This window comes from Tursiops truncatus, chromosome 1 (assembly GCF_011762595.2).
Source record: "Tursiops truncatus isolate mTurTru1 chromosome 1, mTurTru1.mat.Y, whole genome shotgun sequence".
Classification (NCBI taxonomy): domain Eukaryota; kingdom Metazoa; phylum Chordata; class Mammalia; order Artiodactyla; family Delphinidae; genus Tursiops; species Tursiops truncatus.
In genome coordinates this window covers 127,740,813-127,762,243 of record NC_047034.1, presented here as the reverse complement: position 1 = coordinate 127,762,243, position 21,431 = coordinate 127,740,813, and the positions used below count along the sequence as shown (strand labels likewise).

The following is a 21,431-nucleotide window of genomic DNA, read 5'->3' as shown; positions in this document are numbered from 1 at the left end:
TGGTACCAGAATAGTGGTACCAGATGCTGAGATGGGGATATTAGAGAGGATTAGGTGTGTGACATATTATGGTTGAGATGCTTATTAGAAACCGAAGAGATGTTGAGTATGTAGTTGGATATATGAGCCTGGAGTTCAGGGGAGATATATATTTGGGAGTCTGTAGCATACAGATGTTTATGGGATTGTATGAGATCACATATTTAGAGTTCAGTGAGAGAAAGACTGAGGGATGATCAGAGAGAAAAGAGGAGTAAAGGAGGGTGGTGGCCTGGAAGCCAAGTGAAAAAAGTATTTCAGCTACTCACGGAACAAGCAGTAGGAATACTGCTGAGAGATGGAGTAAAATGAATCAGACAGTTGACATTGGATTTGGCAAAGTGTAGTGACCTTGGTAAGAGTAGTTTCAGTGGACTAGTGAGAAGAAAGACCTGATCAGAATAGGTTGCTCAGGAAAATGGGATGCAAAGTGGAGAAAGTGAGTATGCCAGCTCTTTGGAGGAATTTTCCTCTGAAAGAAGCAGGTAGATGAGGTCTGGGACTGAGTACATAGGGGGTCCAGGGAAAGATTTATTTTTAGATTTCTAATATGAAGACATATATGTATGCAAATAGGAAGTGTAAAATAGTTTATAATTTTGTGATTTCATGTCTGTTTGGTGTCTTTGTTTTCTGTCTTATTGGTCACGAGAACTCAGTGAATTTCACCTGTTGTTTCTGGACTTTACGGTTTAGATATACCTGCTTTAAAGTAACTAAAATTTGTAATATGTCACAGAAAGTAAAAACTTCATTAATTTTGACTCAAGGAAAGAAAAAAAACTATGACTAAATTCATGAAAATATGGAATGTGTAAAGAATGTGGCATTTTTTTTCTTGAAAATAAAAGTCAGTAAATATTCCAATGTAATGGTGATTTCTGTGTTCATGAATAATTCCTGTTAATCACAAAAATCTTGAAAGCATAGAGATGCACAAAGAAGAAAAATTATTTTATTCATTTATTATCTACTATTTTGGCATTTATTTCTATTTTACAAATATCCTTTAATTTGTAAATTTTAATAAATCAGGAATCCAACTATAGATGTTGTTTAATAAACTTTTAAAACTAACAGTATTAAACATTTTCAATATTATTCTCTAATATGATTTTTAAAGGCTGTATAGATTTCCCTTAAAGGGATGAATCATTATTTATTCAATCAATCCTTTATTGTAAGATGTTTGCTTTGTTTCTACAAATGATTTAAAGGTTATATTCTATGTTTAAAGCCACACACACACAAATCTCCATGTATTAATATACACAAATGCATAGGTGTACATAAAAACACATATACACATGAACTCAGAAATTATAAACTGAGTTAAATACCCCATTAGGATAAGAAACTCCATCCCCATTTCTGGTGACAAGCCAGGGCCTGCTAATGCTGTGTTTACTGCGTGTAAACTGTGCATGGTTTGGGCTATTTGAATGGGTATATCTGGATTTGTTGTATTTTAAAAGTAATAAATATACTGAATTTGCATGCATATTTACATGAATTTGCATGAATATGTGCATTGATTTTTGCATGCAAAATTTATATGCATTTTCCAAATAGTGCTCTGTAATATACTTTTCCACTTGTCATTTGCTAAAACAGTGGGTTTTGTCAGGGGAGGATTCAAATAAGCATAGCAAAAGCTAGGTTAAATAAAGTAAGGCAGGCTTTTTTGCAGCAGGAATTCACATTTATCAAATAACATCATTTACTGATTTATAGTTTTTACCATGTAGGGAAAAGGAAATGAAGATACATGGATTGCTATAGTAAGGTACAGGAGTAGAACCAATATTTTGGTTCTGTAAGTAGCCTTTGAATAAAGACACTTTAGTTGAAAGAATAGGATATGCTAAAAACTCATTTTGACTTCACTTTATGATTATCATGAAAATGACATGACTTAAAAGTGTTCTTTTTTTTTTCTTAAGTGAAGCCTGATCCACCATTAGGTTTGTGTATGAAAATCACAGATACTGGTAATTTAAAGATTTCTTGGTCCAGCCCAACCTTGGTACCATTTCAACTTCAATATCAAGTGAAATATTCAGAGAATTCTACAAAAAATATGAGAAAAGTAAGTATATTTTAGTAAATAAAATGAAAAGTTGAGAAGCAATTAAGGAAAGATGAGATCCCCTTCAAATCCCATACAGAACACCTCTGCATACCAAATGTGCATACTGCTTCTGGAGCAGAATCAGTCATAATTTAATGTCATACCATTGGCTTTCATTCAGGAGCAGCGTAAGAAATGAGCATATATACAGCATTTCTGCATCTTCCATAAAATGATTTTAGAAAAATTGTTTGATGTTACTCAATATGTCTTACATGTAGATCCATGTTATATTTTGAGGAGCATGACAAATTCCTCCCAGAATTTACTGCGAGGAAAAGTTTCTTTTCCAAAAGTTTATGTATATTAGATTAATTCTCTGTCTCTCTCTCTTTCTCTTCTTCACACCCTTCCTCTCACTCTCCTTCTCCCTCTCCCTCTCATTAACACCACACACACACACCACACACACACACACACACACACACACACACACACACGCACAACTAATGGCTACAAGAAGTCCAGATACAGAATTATTGAATTCATAACTATAATATTTTCACCTAAAGACCTTCTCTGGTTTCTGATTTTATATGTCATCCTTATTTTTTCTTATTGCTCAATATATTTGTTTACATGCAGTACAAACATGTATAGTGTGTCAAATCCTTTCTTCGTTCTTTCAGTAAGTATTGAGCGCCTACTACGTGCCAAGAACTCAGGATCCATTGTGTAGTAGAACAGGATGAGGGGAGCTTGGGAATGCTAGCGGGAGAGGGTGGGTTGAAATATTAAATGGAGGTAGGGGAAGCTCTCCTTGAGAAGGTGATATTTGAGCAGGGATTTGAAGGAAGTGGTGATGTAGATATCTGGGAGAATTGGAGTCTAAATAGGGAAAATAGCAATTCAGAGGCCCTAAGCTGGATGAGAAGCTGGAGGCCAGGGTGGTGAGTGAGGGCAATAGTATTAGTGGATGGTCAAAGAGGGGGAGCGGAGGAGGAGGTCATAAAGAGCCTTGTGGGCCATGCAAAGACTTCGGCACTATAATTTGTGAAACTAATTGTTATCTAATTTAGAGGTAAAGACCTGTCTTTTTAGATCTGGGCTAATTTTTTAAGACTTTACATTCATAAAGAACAGAATGAGAATCCAGTGTCATGTATGGAAAAAGCAGTTGAGGCTTCTCTGGGCTTTAGCTTTCTCATCTGTAAAATGGAGATAATAGGATTTTAACTACAGGTGATCTGAAATTGTTTAATGCATTTCTGATGCTTTTCGCCATTTTTAGTCTGCGGTGCTCCACAGTCTTAATGAGCCAGGGAGTTCAATATCTCTGGAGTACATCATTGGTTGTTTCATGCAGTTAGGTCTCTTCGATATTTTGATTCACTATAGCTGATCATCAGCCTTGGGTCCTTAAAATTATTCATGCCCTCCTTCTGGGACACTTTGCTCTAGGAATGCTTATAGTTCTCTGTTCACCCCTGTGCGTCATCTTCTACCATGTGTGTTACAGATGTCAGCAGAGGCTTGAAGCTTCCCACTGACTTTAGCTGTATCTCTCAAATTCTGAGAGGTCAGCATTCGTTATCATTCAGTTAAATGCTGATTATCATTGTGATTTTTTTCCTTGGACTTGCAGGCTATTTAAAATTTTATTGACTATTGTCAGTCAAACATTTGTTATTGGGTTATTGATCTCTTTTAAATTCCACTGTGGCCAGCTAACTACTCTGTAAGATTTTAATTCTGTGAGATTAGTTGAGACCTGCTTGTGATCAATTTTGGTGAAGGTTTCACACCGACCTGATGCTCTGATGTTTTCAAATAATATTTAACAGGCTGATGAGATTGTCTCAGCTACATCTCTGCTAGTAGACAGTGTGCTTCCTGGGTCTTCATATGAGGTTCAGGTGAGGAGCAAGAGACTGGATGGCCCAGGAATCTGGAGTGACTGGAGCACCCCCCTTACCTTTACCACACAAGGTAGGTTTTATAAGAGTCACTTCTACTGACAGGGGAATATGGTTCTTGAATTTGCCTTTGGCATATTATATGCATCTTAAATTTTGTGGCAGTAAACCTAAAGGAGGAACACCATATTAACTTTTAATTTAAATTTTGAACAATTTAAATTTTTAACCTGTTAATGAAAACTTGTGTGAGAGCTCCCACATTTATGTGCACCCATAGCAGTATCTTGCTGAATTACTCTTTCTTACCCAAAAGATAGAGTTAATATAATAGTTCCAAATTTACAAATTCAGAACACTACTTGTATTGACAGCTCCTGAATTTACACTTGAAAATCAGGTATATTTATTTGGCAGAGATTTTTAAGTATTAAAATTTTATTTGAGTATTACATATATAATTAAGCAATTCTTTTCACTCCAGATGCTTGCTTTTCAGAGTTTTTACTTTCAATTTTCTTCTCTTTTTTTTTTTTGTGGTACGCGGGCCTGTCACTGTTGTGGCCTCTCCCGTTGCGGAGCACAGGCTCCGGACGCACAGGCTCAGCGGCCATGGCTCACGGGCCCAGCCGCTCCGCGGCATGTGGGATCTTCCCGGACCGGGGCATAAACCCGTGTCCCCTGCATCAGCAGGCGGACTCTCACCACTGCGCCACCAAGAAAGTCCCAGTTTTCATATTTTTAAAGGTATCTTTAACATCAGAAAAACTGCAATTTATTCACAGCTCCCTCGTGGAGTTGAGGTGCAATATTTTACATAGAGGTCCAGGAGTCTAATGGTGCTAGCCCTGGCACAAACCAGGTTGTGACTATAGGAAGGCAGTTCATGGTCCTTTGACTAGTTGTCTGATGTGTCAAATGTGCAAAAATTATTCCTACTCAAACTCACTCAGGTTGATTATGGATATATGGAGATAGCAAGTACCATGTAAAACACTCAGCAGATATTCAACACGTTTAACTTGTGCAATATCCAACAATATTACCATTAACAGCTAGCCTTTTACTTATTCAACACAGGTGTGTCCCTCTAGTGACTGTAGACATCCCAAACAGAAAAACCGGAAAATAAGTGAGAAATAAATCCAGACAGTGAGCAAACGGCTGCTCCAAAGGGCAGAATTTGTTGATTTAGCAGTGAGCGTAAAGTTAAGCTTACTAATTTAACAAACTTGGATAGCTCCTATGCCACTAAGTGGTACCATGCGATTATTAAGGGAAAGACAGAAACTTGCCAAATAGAAAGTAGACTAGGACACCAAGAGTGGGGAGAAAATCTTATACATTTTAGTATCTCCCAAGCACATTTCTCTATCACAGTATTGTCTACTGTAATGATGTAATGCGTATTGAATCACAAATAAAAGGTAGAAGTAGATTGATAATTCCTTATTGATTAATAATAATAATATTGACAATTATAGGGTGCCTCCTGTGTTTAGGCACTGTTCTAAGTGCTTTGCACGTACTATCATTTTATCCTTTCAACAACCCTGTGAGATAGGTACTGTTATTCCTGTTTCATAGACAAAGAAATTGAGAGTTAGATAGGGTTAAATAACTTGTAAAAGTTAATGCAGTTAGAAAGTAGCCTAATTCCAAAGTTCATGTTTGTAACCACTAGTAAAACAGTTAAGTGCATAAATGTATAATTATGCAAGATTTCTGGTGGCACTAAAAATTGATTCTTAGGGCTTCCCTGGTGGCGCAGTGGTTGAGAGTCCGCCTGCCGATGCAGGGGACACGGGTTCGTGCCCCGGTCCGGGAGGATCCCACATGCCACGGAGCTGCTGGGCCCGTGAGCCATGGCCGCAGGGCCTGTGCGTCCGGAGCCTGTGCTCCGCAGCGGGAGAGGCCACAACAGTGAGAGGCCCGCGTACCGCAAAAAAATAAATAAATAAAAAATAAAATTGATTCTTAAAGCTAGTAAGCAGTAAGCTTAATTACATAGAGCATTTTAGTGGAACACCTCATTTCCTTCATGATTCCTGGTAAATGAGGTTTTAGTGCTGCTTAGGTTTTTTAGGTTTAGGTTTGCTGAGTTACGTTGGCTGCAATGTCTGCACTTCACAGTGCTGACCACACTTGAGGTTTATTCCCTGAAAGGTGTGCAACAGCAAAGTATGTCTCCAAACTCGGGGACTTCCTGTTCTTGTGTAAAGGAATTTGAATCCTTGTCCTTTAAGTCTAGTTACCTAATATTATTAGATTCACCTCCATTGTTCACTAATAGGTGCTGTAACGGCATCCACCAAACAGAAACATTCTGTAAGATTGAGGTGTTAATTTGTTTAGAATGAATTAGCACACCCACCTTATCATTTTCAAACAGTTTGGGTTTGTTTTTTTTAAAAAAAACAGAGGTTACTTGATGTATTACTGCAGACAGAATGCTAATTCTCAGTACCTTTGTAACTACTACTTTTTATTCATTAATATATTAAAAGTGAACCTACCAAGTTCACAGTTAATGAAGCATTGACTATTCCTAGTCAAGGAATTATTATGGATTCTTTTATTTATTTTTAAATGGGGTATGAATCCCTTTATTTTCTAATTTTGTAGGTCTTATGTCTTTTTTAAAAAAAATTAGTTTGTGTTTTTGGTCACCCGCCATGTGGGACCTTAGTTCCCCAACCAGGGATGGAACCCGCGCCCCCAGCATTGGAAATGTGGAGTCTTAACCACTGGACCGCCAGGGAAGTTGCATCTTATGGATTCTTTTAAAATGAATTGGATAGGTTCTTTCTCTATAGCTGTTGGGAGATCTTGGGCTTTTAGAGGAAAACTCAGGACCTTCCCAGAACTTATAAAGTACAAGAATATTGCAATTTACATACTAAAAACAACTTTAGAATTGCTGAATTCTTGTAGTACCTTTATTAACTGCATTCTTGTTGCTGTGAAAGAAGAGGAGAAACAGATATTAGATAATTTCTACACTTCCTGTGCAGCTCTTATACCAGGTTAAAGAAAATATTTTGTCCTTAAAGAAAGATAGGTAATCTTCTCCAAGAATTAAAAAAAAAGCTATTTTCTGGAGCTATGATAACACATTTTAAAATAACTTATCTAAAATGTTTTGATCCATGATTTATGTTCTTTTGAGTAATTCACTAATATTTATCAATAGAATTTCCTTTTTTAATAAAATTTATTAATGTAGGTCCTGTAAAGGTATTGATACTTGGTCATGAGAAGAAAATCATTATTGTTTCCTTATTTTACAATAAAGAAATAAATTTTTTCCTGTTTATGCTTGACTGTAGACATACAAGATGCAAATATCTTATATGGATTATAAATATAAAGGCATTGGAGTTTAACATGCTATTACTGAAAAGAGAAAAATAATAAAAACTAGTCAAGGCTTTTTTGGACTTGTTTTGAGGGTAATCCAAATATGTATGAAAACAGATATTCATATTATATCAGCAGAAAATAGCTTACCTTAAATTGTACAACTGAAATACCCTGTCTTTGTAATACACTATGGCAGAAATAATTCCGTCCTATGTAAACATTCATTTATTTTTATTGTTTCTAATAAAACATAGAGACAAACTATGTTTCCAACAATAGGAGACTGAAAGAGTAGTATGGAATAGTGTATAGGCATTGAAAATGATATTTTAGAAAAATACGGATTCCCCTTGTCCTCAACCACAGGGTACTGGCACTAAATAACTTAAAATGATACGACAGAACAGTATTTACAGTTTTGCCTGCTTTGTTTACTGGTGCATCATTGATTTTACATTTCCTAACAAGTTTTCTTATTTAAAGCTTATTTCTCTACCTGCTTACTTGAAATTTTCATGTATCCAAACGAGACAGTGGCTATCACCATTTATTCTTCAGGATTTTGTTTTGTAGGGATTTGACTTAAGAACTTGCTCTAAGGTTCACTGATTCTGAAAGCAGAGTCTGATGGAAGACATACCATTGTGGAATTAGACTACATTTCATTTTCATTAATTTCCTGCCTATCAGTTAGCAAGTGACAATTACTGTCTAAAACATATTTTATAATGCATAAGTCTCTGTGTTTAGAAAATACTGAGGACATTTATGGAGGCTCAAGTCACTTGGGAATGGGAGTACTTGGGACACTTACTAACTGTACACGAACAGGCAGCTACAGTTCTGCAGTCTCTCAGCGCACTCATTTTATTTTGGGCAGTATAATCCTGAATGCCTTGTGAATCTTTTTTACATGGTATCAATTGCTTACGTGATGTTTTCTGTCTTCATCTAACATCCTACCTTTGTTTTCCCCATTACAGATGTCATATACTTTCCACCTAAAATTCTGACAACCGTTGGGTCTAACGTTTCTTTTCACTGCATCTATAAAAATGAAAACAAGATAATTTCCTCAAAAAAGATTGTTTGGTGGATGAATTTAGCTGAGAAAATTCCCCAAAGCCAGTATGATGTTGTGGGTGACCATGTTAGCAAAGTTACTTTTCCTAATTTGAATGCAACCAAACCCCGAGGAAAGTTCACCTATGACGCAGTGTACTGCTGCAATGAGCATGAGTGCCACCATCGCTATGCTGAGTTATATGTGATTGGTAAGAATCCCGGGATTTTCTTCATTTTATTCCATGAGATACATTTTTATTATGGGCTCTATCTTAGAGTCCCATTGAAGATGTTAAGGAAATTTTATTTTCATTAAAAATGTTTTGGTGCTTTTGCTTTATAGTAATATTTTAATGTGTTTTAAATAGATGTCAATATCAATATATCATGTGAAACTGATGGGTACTTAACTAAAATGACTTGCAGATGGTCACCCAGTGCAATCCAATCACTTGTGGGAAGCACTTTGCAGTTGAGGTATCAGAGGTATGTATATTTTTGCTGTTTTATTTTTCTGTGGATATGGTGAGATAAACATCTCCTGTAGAATATCACCATAGCAGTAGTCTTGTAGATTTATTCCCAAAAGAGGAAGGTAGAATATTCTTAATTAGGAAATTTTTAGAGGGTTAAATAAATTGGTGATTCTTGAAAAAATTCACACACAAAAAGATTGTAATTTGTTTTTGCTTCAGATTATTTTTTTCTGATGATCAGTTAATTCTCCACAGTTGCATTTTAGTTAGTAAATGAAATCCAAAAAATTAATGTCTATACATTTTAATTTGACTTGGAGAATTGGCTAGAGGAGAATATCAAGGATTATAGAAGCCTTGTATCATTTGCTGAAGATTAATGTTTTAGAAAAAGGTTGGAGGTAGTGGTACAGATATTGTAAGAGATAATATGAATGGTCTTTAGAAATAGGTAAGATTATTATTATTTTTTAATTGAAATATAGTTGATTTACAATGTTCAGGTGTACAGCAAAGTGATTCAGTTATATATATATATGTATATATATATGTATCTATTCTTTTTCAAATTCTTTTCATTATAGGTTATTATAAGATACTGAATATAATTCTCTGTGCTATATAGTAAATCCTTGTTGTTTATCTATTATATATATAATACTGGGTATCTGTTAATCCCAAACTCCTAAATTATCCCTCCCTCCCCGCCCTTTCCCCTTTGGTAACTATAACTTTGTTTACTTAATAAGGATTAAACAATTCTAGTAAAGAGTAATTTGCGTGGCTTTTTTTTTTTTTTTACCATTCTCTGATTTGAAAAGAATTAAAGTCATCGTCTTCCTATAGTATTCTTCTCTCTACAGAGACCTTTATCTAAAATAATAACACTCTTGATTAGGACAATTTTTATAACATTCTTTAGTAGTTTTCAAGTGTGTGTACTACTCTTAAACACCCTGTCTCAGTTTGTACTGGGACTTTCAATTTGTATAGCTTGTGCTCATTTATTCTTAAAATCTAAAATTTCTGCTTGAAAAACAAATCCATTTCCTCAAATACTGTGTTCTGATTCCTATTGCTAATGCTCCCAGTCTATTCTTAAGTAATATTAGAAAAAAATGAGGCAATTTCTTTGTTTCTCACGTGGGAATCATAGCTGTCTTCATCTTACCTGATATGAGAACTTTAAAATCAATAGAATATTCATGGCATACCATTTTACTTTTGTAATCTGTCTTTACTTTCTTTCCATGGCATTTTCACATTAAAAATGGTGTTTGTGGACAACTATTCCATAAGCATTTGGACTCATTTATCTTCCTAATATTTATAGAAGAACCATGAAACTAGCTGAATATATGTGTTCAAGTTTTTTTAACCTCTCTAAGGCCTCAATTTCCTTGTCTGTAAAATGGAATGAATAATAGGACTTGCAGGGTTTCTGTGAGAATTAATGACATTTTATTTAATTATAGTTAAGTGATATGATTTCTGCTGGTAAACATTCAATAAATGGTTATATCTGTCGTGACGATAATGATGCTAACCTTTGGATTCCAAGTGGACTATTAGTGTGCTTCTGTACAAGGTCATGGTTCTTATTTTTTATGCACAGATGACTCTTCATCCCTCTTTCTCATTTAACCCCACCCACCACACTGATTCTCACACACACACACACACACACACACACACACATACAGACAAACACTTGTAATTTTGAGGAAATAGGAAGAAAAAGGAGTCACAAAAAATGGAAAATGAAAGACAGAAAAATATAGATTTTTCATTTTCTTGTAACCTCCTTACTCCCATTCTTATGGAAACAGTAACTGCTACTTTAGCCACTTAAATACCATATTTAAAGCAAATAATGGCAGAAGGGCTATTGCAAAGAAGAAGAGAAATGCTTTGTATTCTCTGAGGTGGAGTGTTGATTGGGATGTAGTGATAAAAAAATATTTTCTTAATTTTCTTCTCTGAGAAAATAAGTGATATACCTGACTATATGATCCATATAGAAGTCAATAATTAATATTATTTTAATTATATTGCTTTGAGCTAGAAAAGATTAGGACAATGTCAAGTAAGCTACAATCTACTATCATTATGTTTTCAATTTGTTTTGTGGAATTTAAAGTGCAAGGAATTTATCTTCCTTTCCATATCAGGAATTCCCCATTACCACTTGTGATCTTTATTTTAAAAATTCGATCACTTCGGTATATTAGCGTAGCTTCCAAAGTGTTGTAAGTTCTATCTCCAATTGGATCCCTACCTCCCCGTTAGAACATTGCCATTTATTTCATTTGCGTACCCACTTACTGTCTAGTGATATATTTAAGAAGGGTTATTTTCTCTTTTCATGGAAAGATTGTGATATAGCTGAGAATTCAAAAATGCCTTTCTAATAAGAACAACTACTTTTAGATGGAGCAAAAACTGTCTATTTTAAACAACAAAGCAGAATTCTCAAATATTGCTTTCATCAGTGTTGTATATTTATTGATTGTTTTTGTATCTTTTAAGGAGCAGCCTTTACTGTTCTGATGTTCCATCTATCCATCCCATATCTGAACCCAAAGATTGCCACTTGCAGAGAGATGGTTTTTATGAATGCCTATTTCAGCCAATCTTTCTATTATCCGGCTATACAATGTGGATTAGAATTAATCACTCCTTGGGTTCACTGGACTCTCCACCAACATGTGTCATTCCTGACTCCGTGGGTATGTCAAAAACTATATGTATGTCTTCATTTTTATTAGCATATTTGGATTCAGGTTGGTTCAGGGTAACTGTTGAATTTTCTGATCACACTAGATTAAAAAATTTTTTTTCCTACTTACAGTGGAATTGAAAAGACAGTTAGCCTTAGAAAGTTTTATACTTTTGGCTTTATTTTAAATCAATAATAGGAAGATTTTCAGCATATAATTTGATGAATTATATTGATCACTGGGTATAAATTTAGTAGTAATATTATTCTAAATAATGCACTATTTTATGTTTTTTTCCCAATGTACTTATGAAAATATTTGATGCTTTTAATCTAAAAGTTTAATTTGGATATTCTGACGGCTTTTGTAATCTGAGTAGTCATAGCTCAAGGCTTTAATTTGTAAGGCTGGGTAGGAAGCAGAAGGATTCACAATAACTCAAGTGAAATAAAGAGAAAATAGACAAGGATGATGACATCCATTATAACATTTTAAACATTCTTTTAAAAGGATATTTTGATTTCAAAGGAATAAGAGACCCCTTGGAGATTTTGATATGCTACTCTAAGTATCACTGTGAAATCCTTTTTTTTTTTTCGGTACGCGGGCCTCTCACTGTTGTGGCCTCTCCCGTTGCGGAGCACAGGCTCCGGATGCGCAGGCTCAGCGGCCATGGCTCACTGGGCTCAGCTGCTCTGCAGCATGTGGGATCTTCCCGGACCGGGGCACGAACCCGTGTCCCCTGCATCGGCAGGCGGACTCTCAACCACTGCACCACCAGGGAAGCCCCACTGTGAAATCTTTGGGAAATGATCCATTTATGATTTTGCAGCAAATGTAGAAGAGTATCTTTTGATGCTATATAATATTTTGTTGGCGAATTGTACCAGAAATTAACATTTGATCCATTGTATTTTCAAATAATTAGTACACATCTGAATTCAAATCTACATTTTGTTAAATATAGCATAAAGTTGTCATAATTAAAAAAAGTTTTTCAATATGAAGTCCCAGTTAATTGATCTGCCCTCTCTGCCCCTTCCTGTTTAGTTTCGTTCCATTTTAAATGAGTTTACTGTAAGCAATACTTCTCTGGTACTAAATATCCTAAGATAGCAAGGAACTGTCCTACTTCCCTACCCTACAGACATGCACAGATATACCCTCACATGTATTATACGACAACTGCAACATGGATTCAGTTCGATATCTGAACAATTTTTGATGTTATTCTTTTCAGTACTAACATAAGGCATTTAAATTGCACTTATATTGCCTACCGAGTACTAGAAAACAATGTGAAAATTCAACTTTGGAATCCAAATGCCAGCTCCACTTATTACTAGCTTTGTAAACGTGGGCTGGTCACTTAAGTGCTCCGTGACTATTTTGTCACCTATAGAATGTGGAAAGCTCCTTTTACCTCCCTAATGTGGGTATTGTGGGGATCACATAAACCATTGTACTTCAAAGCATTCTTTCTATAAACTAGATATTCATGGAATATATACACGTGATAGCCATATGATTCCGTCAAGTGCAATCACAGCTTTAATGTGTTTGGGTCTCTTGAATGCTCATACTTCCTTTCCTGAAGAGGAATTATCTTTTCAAGAGATGAAATATATGTCATCTTACTGGTTGGTGAAGAACGTCTTCTTGGCATATGAGGAATTGAATAAGCATGAGATACTGTATAGTAATTAAAAAGTTTAGGTGTTTTGGCCATCAGTAGTCTAAGGAAGTATTGTTGATGAAGTCTGTAGCTTCAGAGGTTCACACTGTTGTGCTTGAGCTGTGAGATGTTAGTTCCCAAATACGTTGAGTTTGCATGTTGCCTTTTATTATTTTTTAAAGCCCTTGCTGTTCTGTTCATCTTTGCCTCTATTTCTACCCTTTAAAAAGCTTATTTTCCTCAGATTGTAGAGAACCAAGGCTTTACTCTGGAAGACTTCCTCTGACCTTGACCTAGAAATACCTAACAACAGACAGTAGAAGATTTTGAAAATCACACATGTGGAAATGAATGTGGTGTATAGTTTTTTGCTTTTAATGAAAGCTCTATATAGAACAGAGTTTGCTACTGATATTCTTCATATGATCAGTATGGTATCTTTTGCATGCAGAGCCAATGGTTCCATTTCTAATCGGGTCTTACAGTTAACGTGCAGAGTGACGTGGACGATGCATTGATCTTTCTTCAATCAACCTCTCTATTTTCAAAATAGAGATAATCCCTTTCTTATGTATCACATAAAGTTGTAGGGGATCAAATGAGATAATGAAGGAGAAGGTTTTGAGAAAGAGATGTTACTTTACAAATAGAAGATATGGAATATTATAACATCATAATAACATTTTAAAAGTATTGTTACTGTTTAAATTACTGTTATATAATACTTTAAAAAAATTTTCTAGTGAAACCACTGCCTCCATCTAGTGTGAAAGCAGAAATTACTGTAAAAATTGGATTATTGAAAATATCTTGGGAGAAGCCAGTCTTTCCAGAGAATAATCTTCAGTTCCAGATTCGCTATGGTTTAAGTGGAAAAAAAGTACAATGGAAGGTACCTTTTACCTGGAAATTTCTTCAGCTTGCCTCACTAAATATTATTTCTTATAACTGTTTAAGAATTTTATTGCATAAGGTTTATTTTATTGGCATAAAAGTACATCCTCCTGTATTCCATAGCTCTTTTTATTAAATAGATTGATCTAATTCTAACCCTTTTAAGAAATGAACTTTCCTGCTATTTATCATTTCCCAAAATGTGTTTTGTAGTACATTGGTCCCATACAATGTTTCTTGAAGAAAGATCACATGGCTTAATAAAGTTTAAGAAACCCTGAATCACCATATGTCCCTAGTGTAGAATCATGGTATATTACATATTAAAGGTTTAGAGAAGTCCTGAATTTAAGAAACATTTGTAACTTTATTTCATCCTATGTTTCTCAAACTCATTTTACCAAGGAATCTTTTTCCCTTTAACAATGTTCTTTAGTACACGCATGTTCAGTGGGACACATTTTGGAAGAAGCTGCTTTTATCAAACAACCAGAATCACACACATAGTGGCAAGTGTGCATATGATGCCTTCCTGTGTCAGTTTTCTGATGGCAGCCTGCAAAGACCTAGAAATAGCAGGAACCCTAGAATAGAATTAGATCACAATGAGTTCAGCTGTAATAAATGTGACGGTTTACTTGCTTATTGAGGAGACTGGATATCAAAGATTCTCTGCAGCAGGCCCTTTCTAACCACTAGGTTAAAATTCTTAAAAGTCTTTGTGTATAGAGGATTAGTGGACAGAGATTAGTAATAGGGTAAAAGAGTGATTGGGAAGTGAGGTTGCAAGTGGACCAGTCCAGATCTTGTCACGAGATGGAAATAACAAGATGACTGAGGCAATCCTTAACTTGAAGGAGCTCATGATTCAAGCCTAATAAGAGTATTTATAAAGCCAGAAAACACAGTCAGTTCTCTCTTAATTTTGGAATAGTGTTAGGGTTTAAAATAAAATGCACTTCAGGGCCCTTTAGCTACATATGTGTTAGTAATGATCAATCTAATAGTTTGACTTATTTTATAGGTATTTGAGGTGTATGATGCAAAATTAAAATCTGCCAGTTTCCCGGTGCCAGACCTGTGTGCAGTCTATGCTGTCCAGGTGCGCTGTAAGAGGCTAGATGGACTGGGATATTGGAGTAATTGGAGTACTCCAGCCTACACAATTGTCACGGATATAAAAGGTTTGCAAAGATTTTGTGAACGTGTCTTAAAAATGCACAAGTATGTGCTTCCAATGTGACTGAAAGGTAATCCTTCCAAGAACACATATACAACTTGGGCTCCTTGTTATTTTGCAGTTCCTATCAGAGGACCTGAATTTTGGAGAATAATTAATGAAGACAACACTAAAAAAGAGAGAAATGTCACTTTGCTTTGGAAGGTATTCCTGATTTTTATGTTATTCTTAAATTTTACTTCTATACTCTTGAAAGATTTGTTTCATTGTAAAAAAGACTTCATTGTAAAAAAGACTTACTTAATAATTCTATCATTTTTGGTCTCTGCAATCCCAAGTTTATTTCAATTTGGAGAAGTGATTACAGAGAGCCAAGGTGTAGAATGGAGGGAGCACTGGCCTGGAGTTTGGAGACTTTAATTCTATTCTTGGCTTGACATAGTATAGTTAATCAGTGCTATTTTGACAAGGTCACTTAGACCCTTCAACCTCAGTTTCCTCATCTGTGTCAACATAAGATTGGACTGGATGATATCTAGTGTTCCTTCAAGTCCAAAAATTCCATTTGTATTTAATTCTAAACAGAGTAAACGTGGCCTTCCCTACATATCTCAAGGGCATTTAGATTATTCTTTTTTTTTTTTTTTTTTTTTTTTTTGCTACACGGGCCTCTCACTGTTGTGGACTCTCCCGTTGCGGAGCACAGGCTCCAGACGCGCAGGCTCAGTGGCCACGGCTCACAGGCCCAGCTGCTCCGCGGCATGTGGGATCCTCCCGGACCGGGGCACGAACCCGTGTCCCCTGCATCAGCAGGCAGACTCTCAACCACTGCGCCACCAGGGAAGCCCGATTATTCTTTTTGTATGATGGCAAATACACAATGGATATTTCCAAGAACAATGAGTATACAGCTTAGAAATTTTCAAAGTGTTCTCTCCCCCAAATGAATTGATTTCTATCCCAAGTGAATGTATTTTTTTTTTTGGTCCGAATTTTAGGGAGACACAAACATTCAATCCATAGCAAACATCATTTGTCATTAGGGAAATACATATTAGAACAACAATGAGATACCACTACACACTTATTAGAATGGTTAAAATCCAAAAAAACTGACAAATTGCTGGCTAGCATGCAAAGCAACAGGAACTTTTATTCTCTGCTGGTGGGAATGGAAAATGGTATAGCCACTTTTGGATATAGTTTGGTAGCTTCTTACAAAAAACTTTGGTACTTTCATACAATGGAATATTATTCAGCGATAAAAAGAAACTGCTCTAAAGCCACAAAAAGATATGGATGACTCTTAAATGAATGTTGTTAAGAGCTAGAAGGCTGCCTAAAGGGCTACATTATGATTCCATTTACAGGACATTCAAGAAAAGGCATAACTGTAGAGATGGCAAAAAGATCAGTGGTTTCCAGGGGTTTGGTTGATGGGGAAAGGTTTGAATGGGTGAAGAACAGGGGATTTTTTATGATGGTGAATCTATTCTGTATAATATTGTCCTGGTGAGTACATAGCATTATGCATTTGCCAAAACTCATAAAACCTTATACCACAAAGAAAACACCTTAGTGTATACAAATTAAAGATAAATCGTTAAGAGGTTGGAGAATCCCAGGATGGAATCCAGACTGCAGTAAGAGAAACTAACTGTATTACAAGTGTATGGAACAGTCTTACTGAAGGAGTTGGGAGAAAAAGGTTCAGGCCTAGGTAACCTTGTTAATGAGTAGATTCTTAAGACTAAAGGCAAAAGAAACTGTACCTAACCACCGTGTCCTAGCTGATAAAGTCATTTCTCTCACGAGGTATGGGTTAACTGTTCTTGTATCATTAGATATGCAAACTGGAATTGAACAATTAAGCATAGGATGATGGATGGTAGGAAGGACCCAGGTTTCTCACTGTCGAATTGGTTACAGACAAGCAAGGAGAAGACCGGAATGGTCCGTGTGGTAATGGATTAGGGTTGGAGACATCAGTATGAACTCATGTTTAGCTTAATATGGATACAGATGGATTCACTTAGAAAATTTCATAGATATGTGTGTATACAGATGTAGTATACACAGACGTATTTCCTTGATCTGTAAGCTGAGAAATCCATATTCTGGTAGTAAGGAGTATTCCCAGATTTGTTTCTAATACTATTCTCCAATGAAAGGAACTAAGGCTCTGTGAAAAAATGCTCGGTTATAGGGCTGGGGCAGGAAATAACACAAGATGAGCCTAGAGCAGCTTGTAGGACTAGAAAGTAAGGACTTTATCATCAATTTTACTTGATGGTTACGAAAGTAAATATTTGTATATGAAAACTGACAGATTTTTTAAAAAAACAAAATGTAAAATTTGCATGAGTTTTCGGACATTTATTTGTTGCAGAGGCTGCTAAAATCTTACCACCTACCCAGGTTCTTCCACGCCCTGCAGGGACATATTTATGTTTCTCAATTTCTGACTTAGAAGAATCTCAATGACAAAAATTGGGAAGCACTGTTCTAGTCTATTGTATAGAGTTAAGCTTTCTAAGCGTTTACAAGGGATTGGTAGCACTTAAATCTTACCTGAAACAGGTGAAGGTGATGGGGGAAGTGGGACATATTGTTATATTCTGTAGAACAGATGAATACAATTGGACTAATTATATATTTTACACTGAATCATCAGTGACCTGGTATGATATTTTTTTAACTAAAGACACAAATTCTGGGGTTCCATGTACACTGTCCTGATAGCCTCTGTTACTGGAAGGGGCAGCATATCAAGGGAAGAAAAAAAATGAGTGACCAGTCTCACCAGGATTAATAGAAGTGATGATTAATATCTTTTCAACTCTCTCTAGTTATTGCTTTATGAAAACAGAGGGTTATTCCTTTTTTGCTTTTTAGATGAAGAAACTCTCAACTCTCTTTCAGTCTTTCTTTTCTCTAGAATTAGAGTGAAACTTCCAGGTGGAAAAGTGTCCTATTTGTATCCATACTTCATTATCTTCAATTGATTTAGTCTTTGAGTCTTAAAAAAAAAAAACCAAAAGGGGGGAGATAAGTTTCCCATGCTCCATAGCCACCCAGACGGCTTCAGGGAGACTGTGGTCAGAGCCCCATACCTCAGCCTTGAATTCAGCAGTGCTTGCTCTGGCCCGGCCCCTGCTTACCAATGGGAAATGTTTAATAGGAGTTCCGTGAGCTCAGTCAGTATAAAAAGCACTGTAGCCCTTGAGCTAATCAATTTTTATGTTTACCGCAGCCCCTGATGAAAAATGACTCATTGTGCAGTGTGAGAAGATATGTGGTGAAACATCATACTTCCCGCAATGGAACATGGTCAGAAGATGTAGGAAATCACACTAAATTCACTTTCCTTTGGACAGAGCAAGCACACTCTGTTACCATTCTGGCCGTCAATTCAATTGGTGCTTCTTCTGCAAATTTTAATCTAACATTCTCATGGCCTATGAGCAAAGGTAAGAAAAGGTACACCTCACTTTGCATTCACAGAGCCCAATAGATGAGACAAACATTAATCAAATAATCATGCAAGTTAATGCCTATTTACAAACTGAGAAGAGTGTTCCCAGGAAAAGAGTATAATTTTATAAAAGAAAAGAAAAGAAGAGCCTAACCTGGTATTGAGTGTCAGAGAAGCTTTCTTGAGGATACAGTAGAGGAATTAAACTTCCCCAGAAGGTCGGGGGAAGTGCTCCCGCGAGAGGAAAAATCTGACCAAAAGTCCTGTAGTCCAGGAGAGGATATGAAGGAAGACCTGGTTGGCGCTGGTGCAAAAAAAGTCCAGAAAGGCCGACAGAGGCTCTGAGGCATGGCCCTCAGGGAATTGTAGGCATGATAGGAATTTTGTTCTCACGTGCGGAAGTCTGGAGGCTTTTAAGTGGGACTCTGAGGAGAGTGTGTTAAAATGATCAGATTTGTGCTTTGAAAGCACTGACTCCATCAGCGGGAGAGAAGATTTGGAGGGAATTAGAATGATTCATAGGCTTGTACAGTATTACAGAGAGAACACCTTTTGACCATATCCAAAAATCTCTTTTTTGGATTTTAGGTAGAATCTTATTTCTCCTCATAGCGTATATTCCCACATCTCTCTGCTTATATGACTCTTGTGATACAAAAATAATTGCCATGTATAAATGTCTGCTTTCTCTTCCTTCTCCCCTTTTCAGTAGGTTATATGTTCCTAAAGGCAATTAGGAGATCTTCATTGATTTTGAATTTAAAAATAAATTTCCTTGTTTTCCCCACAGTAAATATCGTGCAGTCACTCAGTGCATATCCTTTAAACAGCAGTTGTGTAATTCTTTCCTGGATGCTATCACCCAGTGATTACAATCTGATGTATTTTATTCTTGAGTGGAAAATTCTTCATGAAGACAATGAAATTAAATGGCTTAGAATCCCTTCCTCTGTTAAGAAGTATTATGTCCACGGTAAGCTTACTGTACTTTAATTAAGTTTCTCCTATGGATTAGTATGACGCTACAGATTATTAATTCAAATAAGATAGTTGATGAAAACTTCAAAAATATAGATGATATATCTTGCTGCCTAAATTGTCATCCTATTACAAACATTTAATTCTATTTCATTTGATCCTTTTCCATTTAAATATTTTATGTAGTTGTAATCATATCATCTACCACTTTTCTTATGGTTTGTTCCTTTGATATATCACAAGCATGTTTCTATTTTGTTCACAATCCTTATAACTATTTTTTAAATGATTGTATAGCATTTTATTCCAGAATCTACATAAACCATTTATTTATTTGAGAATATTTATGTTGCTTCCAGCTTAACGTTTTTTTAAAACCATTTTAATGACTTTTGATAGCTACTGACAAATTGTTTTCCCAAATTGTGTACCAACTTATGATGCCACTAGCAATGAGTGAGAGGGCCAGGCTGAAGGTCTGAGGATCATAAGCCAGCATAATATTCCCAAAGAAGACCAGTTACCCCACAAGGTGATTAAAATACAAAATATTAGTGCACAATACAGAGTCTCCAAGTCTGAGTAAGGTTTAAGCAGGGAAGCTAAGGATTGACATGTTCTTATTTACAACATCATCCCAAAGGCACATACTTCTATTTCATTGCAAAGACCCTAGACTTTAGCATCAAGGTAGATAGAAACAAATTATTGATAGAGAACTAAATCCAGTTCATTACTATACTGTTGTCTAGGTGGTTGCTCTCTGTACTTCAAAGAGATTTATCTCTTGTGGAATAATATTTATATCTTACTAGCATTTGTAAAACTGATAGATCACTGATAGATCCATTTTGAGCTTTGCTATGAAGGTGATCATCCTCCGTAGATCTAGACGTCTGGATATATAAGGTAATTCCTGGTCCCCACTCCCATCTTCTCTGCATGGGATTTCATGAGACTTTAGTCTCCCAGCTGCCTTGAATGGGGAGGCTAAGTAAACTAAATTCTTATGAAAAGGGAATATTGCTGGCTTTGGTCTTAGGAGGTAGAGAGTATTGTCCTGGAAAGGGAAACAAAACAACTCCTACACCCTGAACTTGAACAAACTGGCTATCACTGGAACATGCCTTTGAAAAATTGCAATCTTCTATCTTTGGGTAAGATTTTAAAACATTATTTGTGAAATTATTGTCATTACAGTAGAATTGGTAGTGCTTAGATTGTCTTTGAAACTCCCTAATTATCAGTTTCAATCCATAGGTAACAATCATCAGTTTTTAATCCATCAGTTTCAACCCATAAGTCATCAATTTTACATCCATGGAAATATAAGAGTCACTTAACATTTTTGTACATAGATTTCACTCATTTATATTAATTCAGTGGGAATGACTCTTTAAAATATTTTTTCTCCTCAGATCATTTTATCCCCATTGAGAAGTATCAGTTCAGTCTTTACCCGATATTTATGGAGGGAGTGGGGAAACCGAAGATAATTGATAGTTTCACCCAAGGTAAAAATGTTTACTTTTAGTTTCTTTTTACACAGATTTGTGGTTTCCTCCTTAGCTAGCAGTAA

At 35.8% G+C, this 21,431-nt stretch overlaps 1 protein-coding gene across 4 annotated transcripts in view; it reads left to right on the top strand.

The window, feature by feature from the left end:
* Positions 1–21,431, top strand: part of LEPR (leptin receptor) — a 104,032-nt gene that overhangs the window by 51,470 nt on the left and 31,131 nt on the right. For 3 of the 4 annotated variants that reach the window (XM_073788729.1, XM_073788722.1, XM_019919927.3), the window contains 11 exons: positions 1,983–2,128; positions 3,955–4,099; positions 8,373–8,663; positions 8,823–8,940; positions 11,460–11,659; positions 14,069–14,217; positions 15,244–15,403; positions 15,521–15,603; positions 18,653–18,869; positions 19,665–19,847; positions 21,271–21,366. In XM_073788729.1, the coding sequence (XP_073644830.1) occupies positions 1,983–2,128; positions 3,955–4,099; positions 8,373–8,663; positions 8,823–8,940; positions 11,460–11,659; positions 14,069–14,217; positions 15,244–15,403; positions 15,521–15,603; positions 18,653–18,869; positions 19,665–19,847; positions 21,271–21,366 (1,788 nt within the window). The remainder of the gene's footprint in view (positions 1–1,982; positions 2,129–3,954; positions 4,100–8,372; positions 8,664–8,822; positions 8,941–11,459; positions 11,660–14,068; positions 14,218–15,243; positions 15,404–15,520; positions 15,604–18,652; positions 18,870–19,664; positions 19,848–21,270; positions 21,367–21,431) is intronic. The other variant, XM_073788730.1, reaches the window with a different exon arrangement.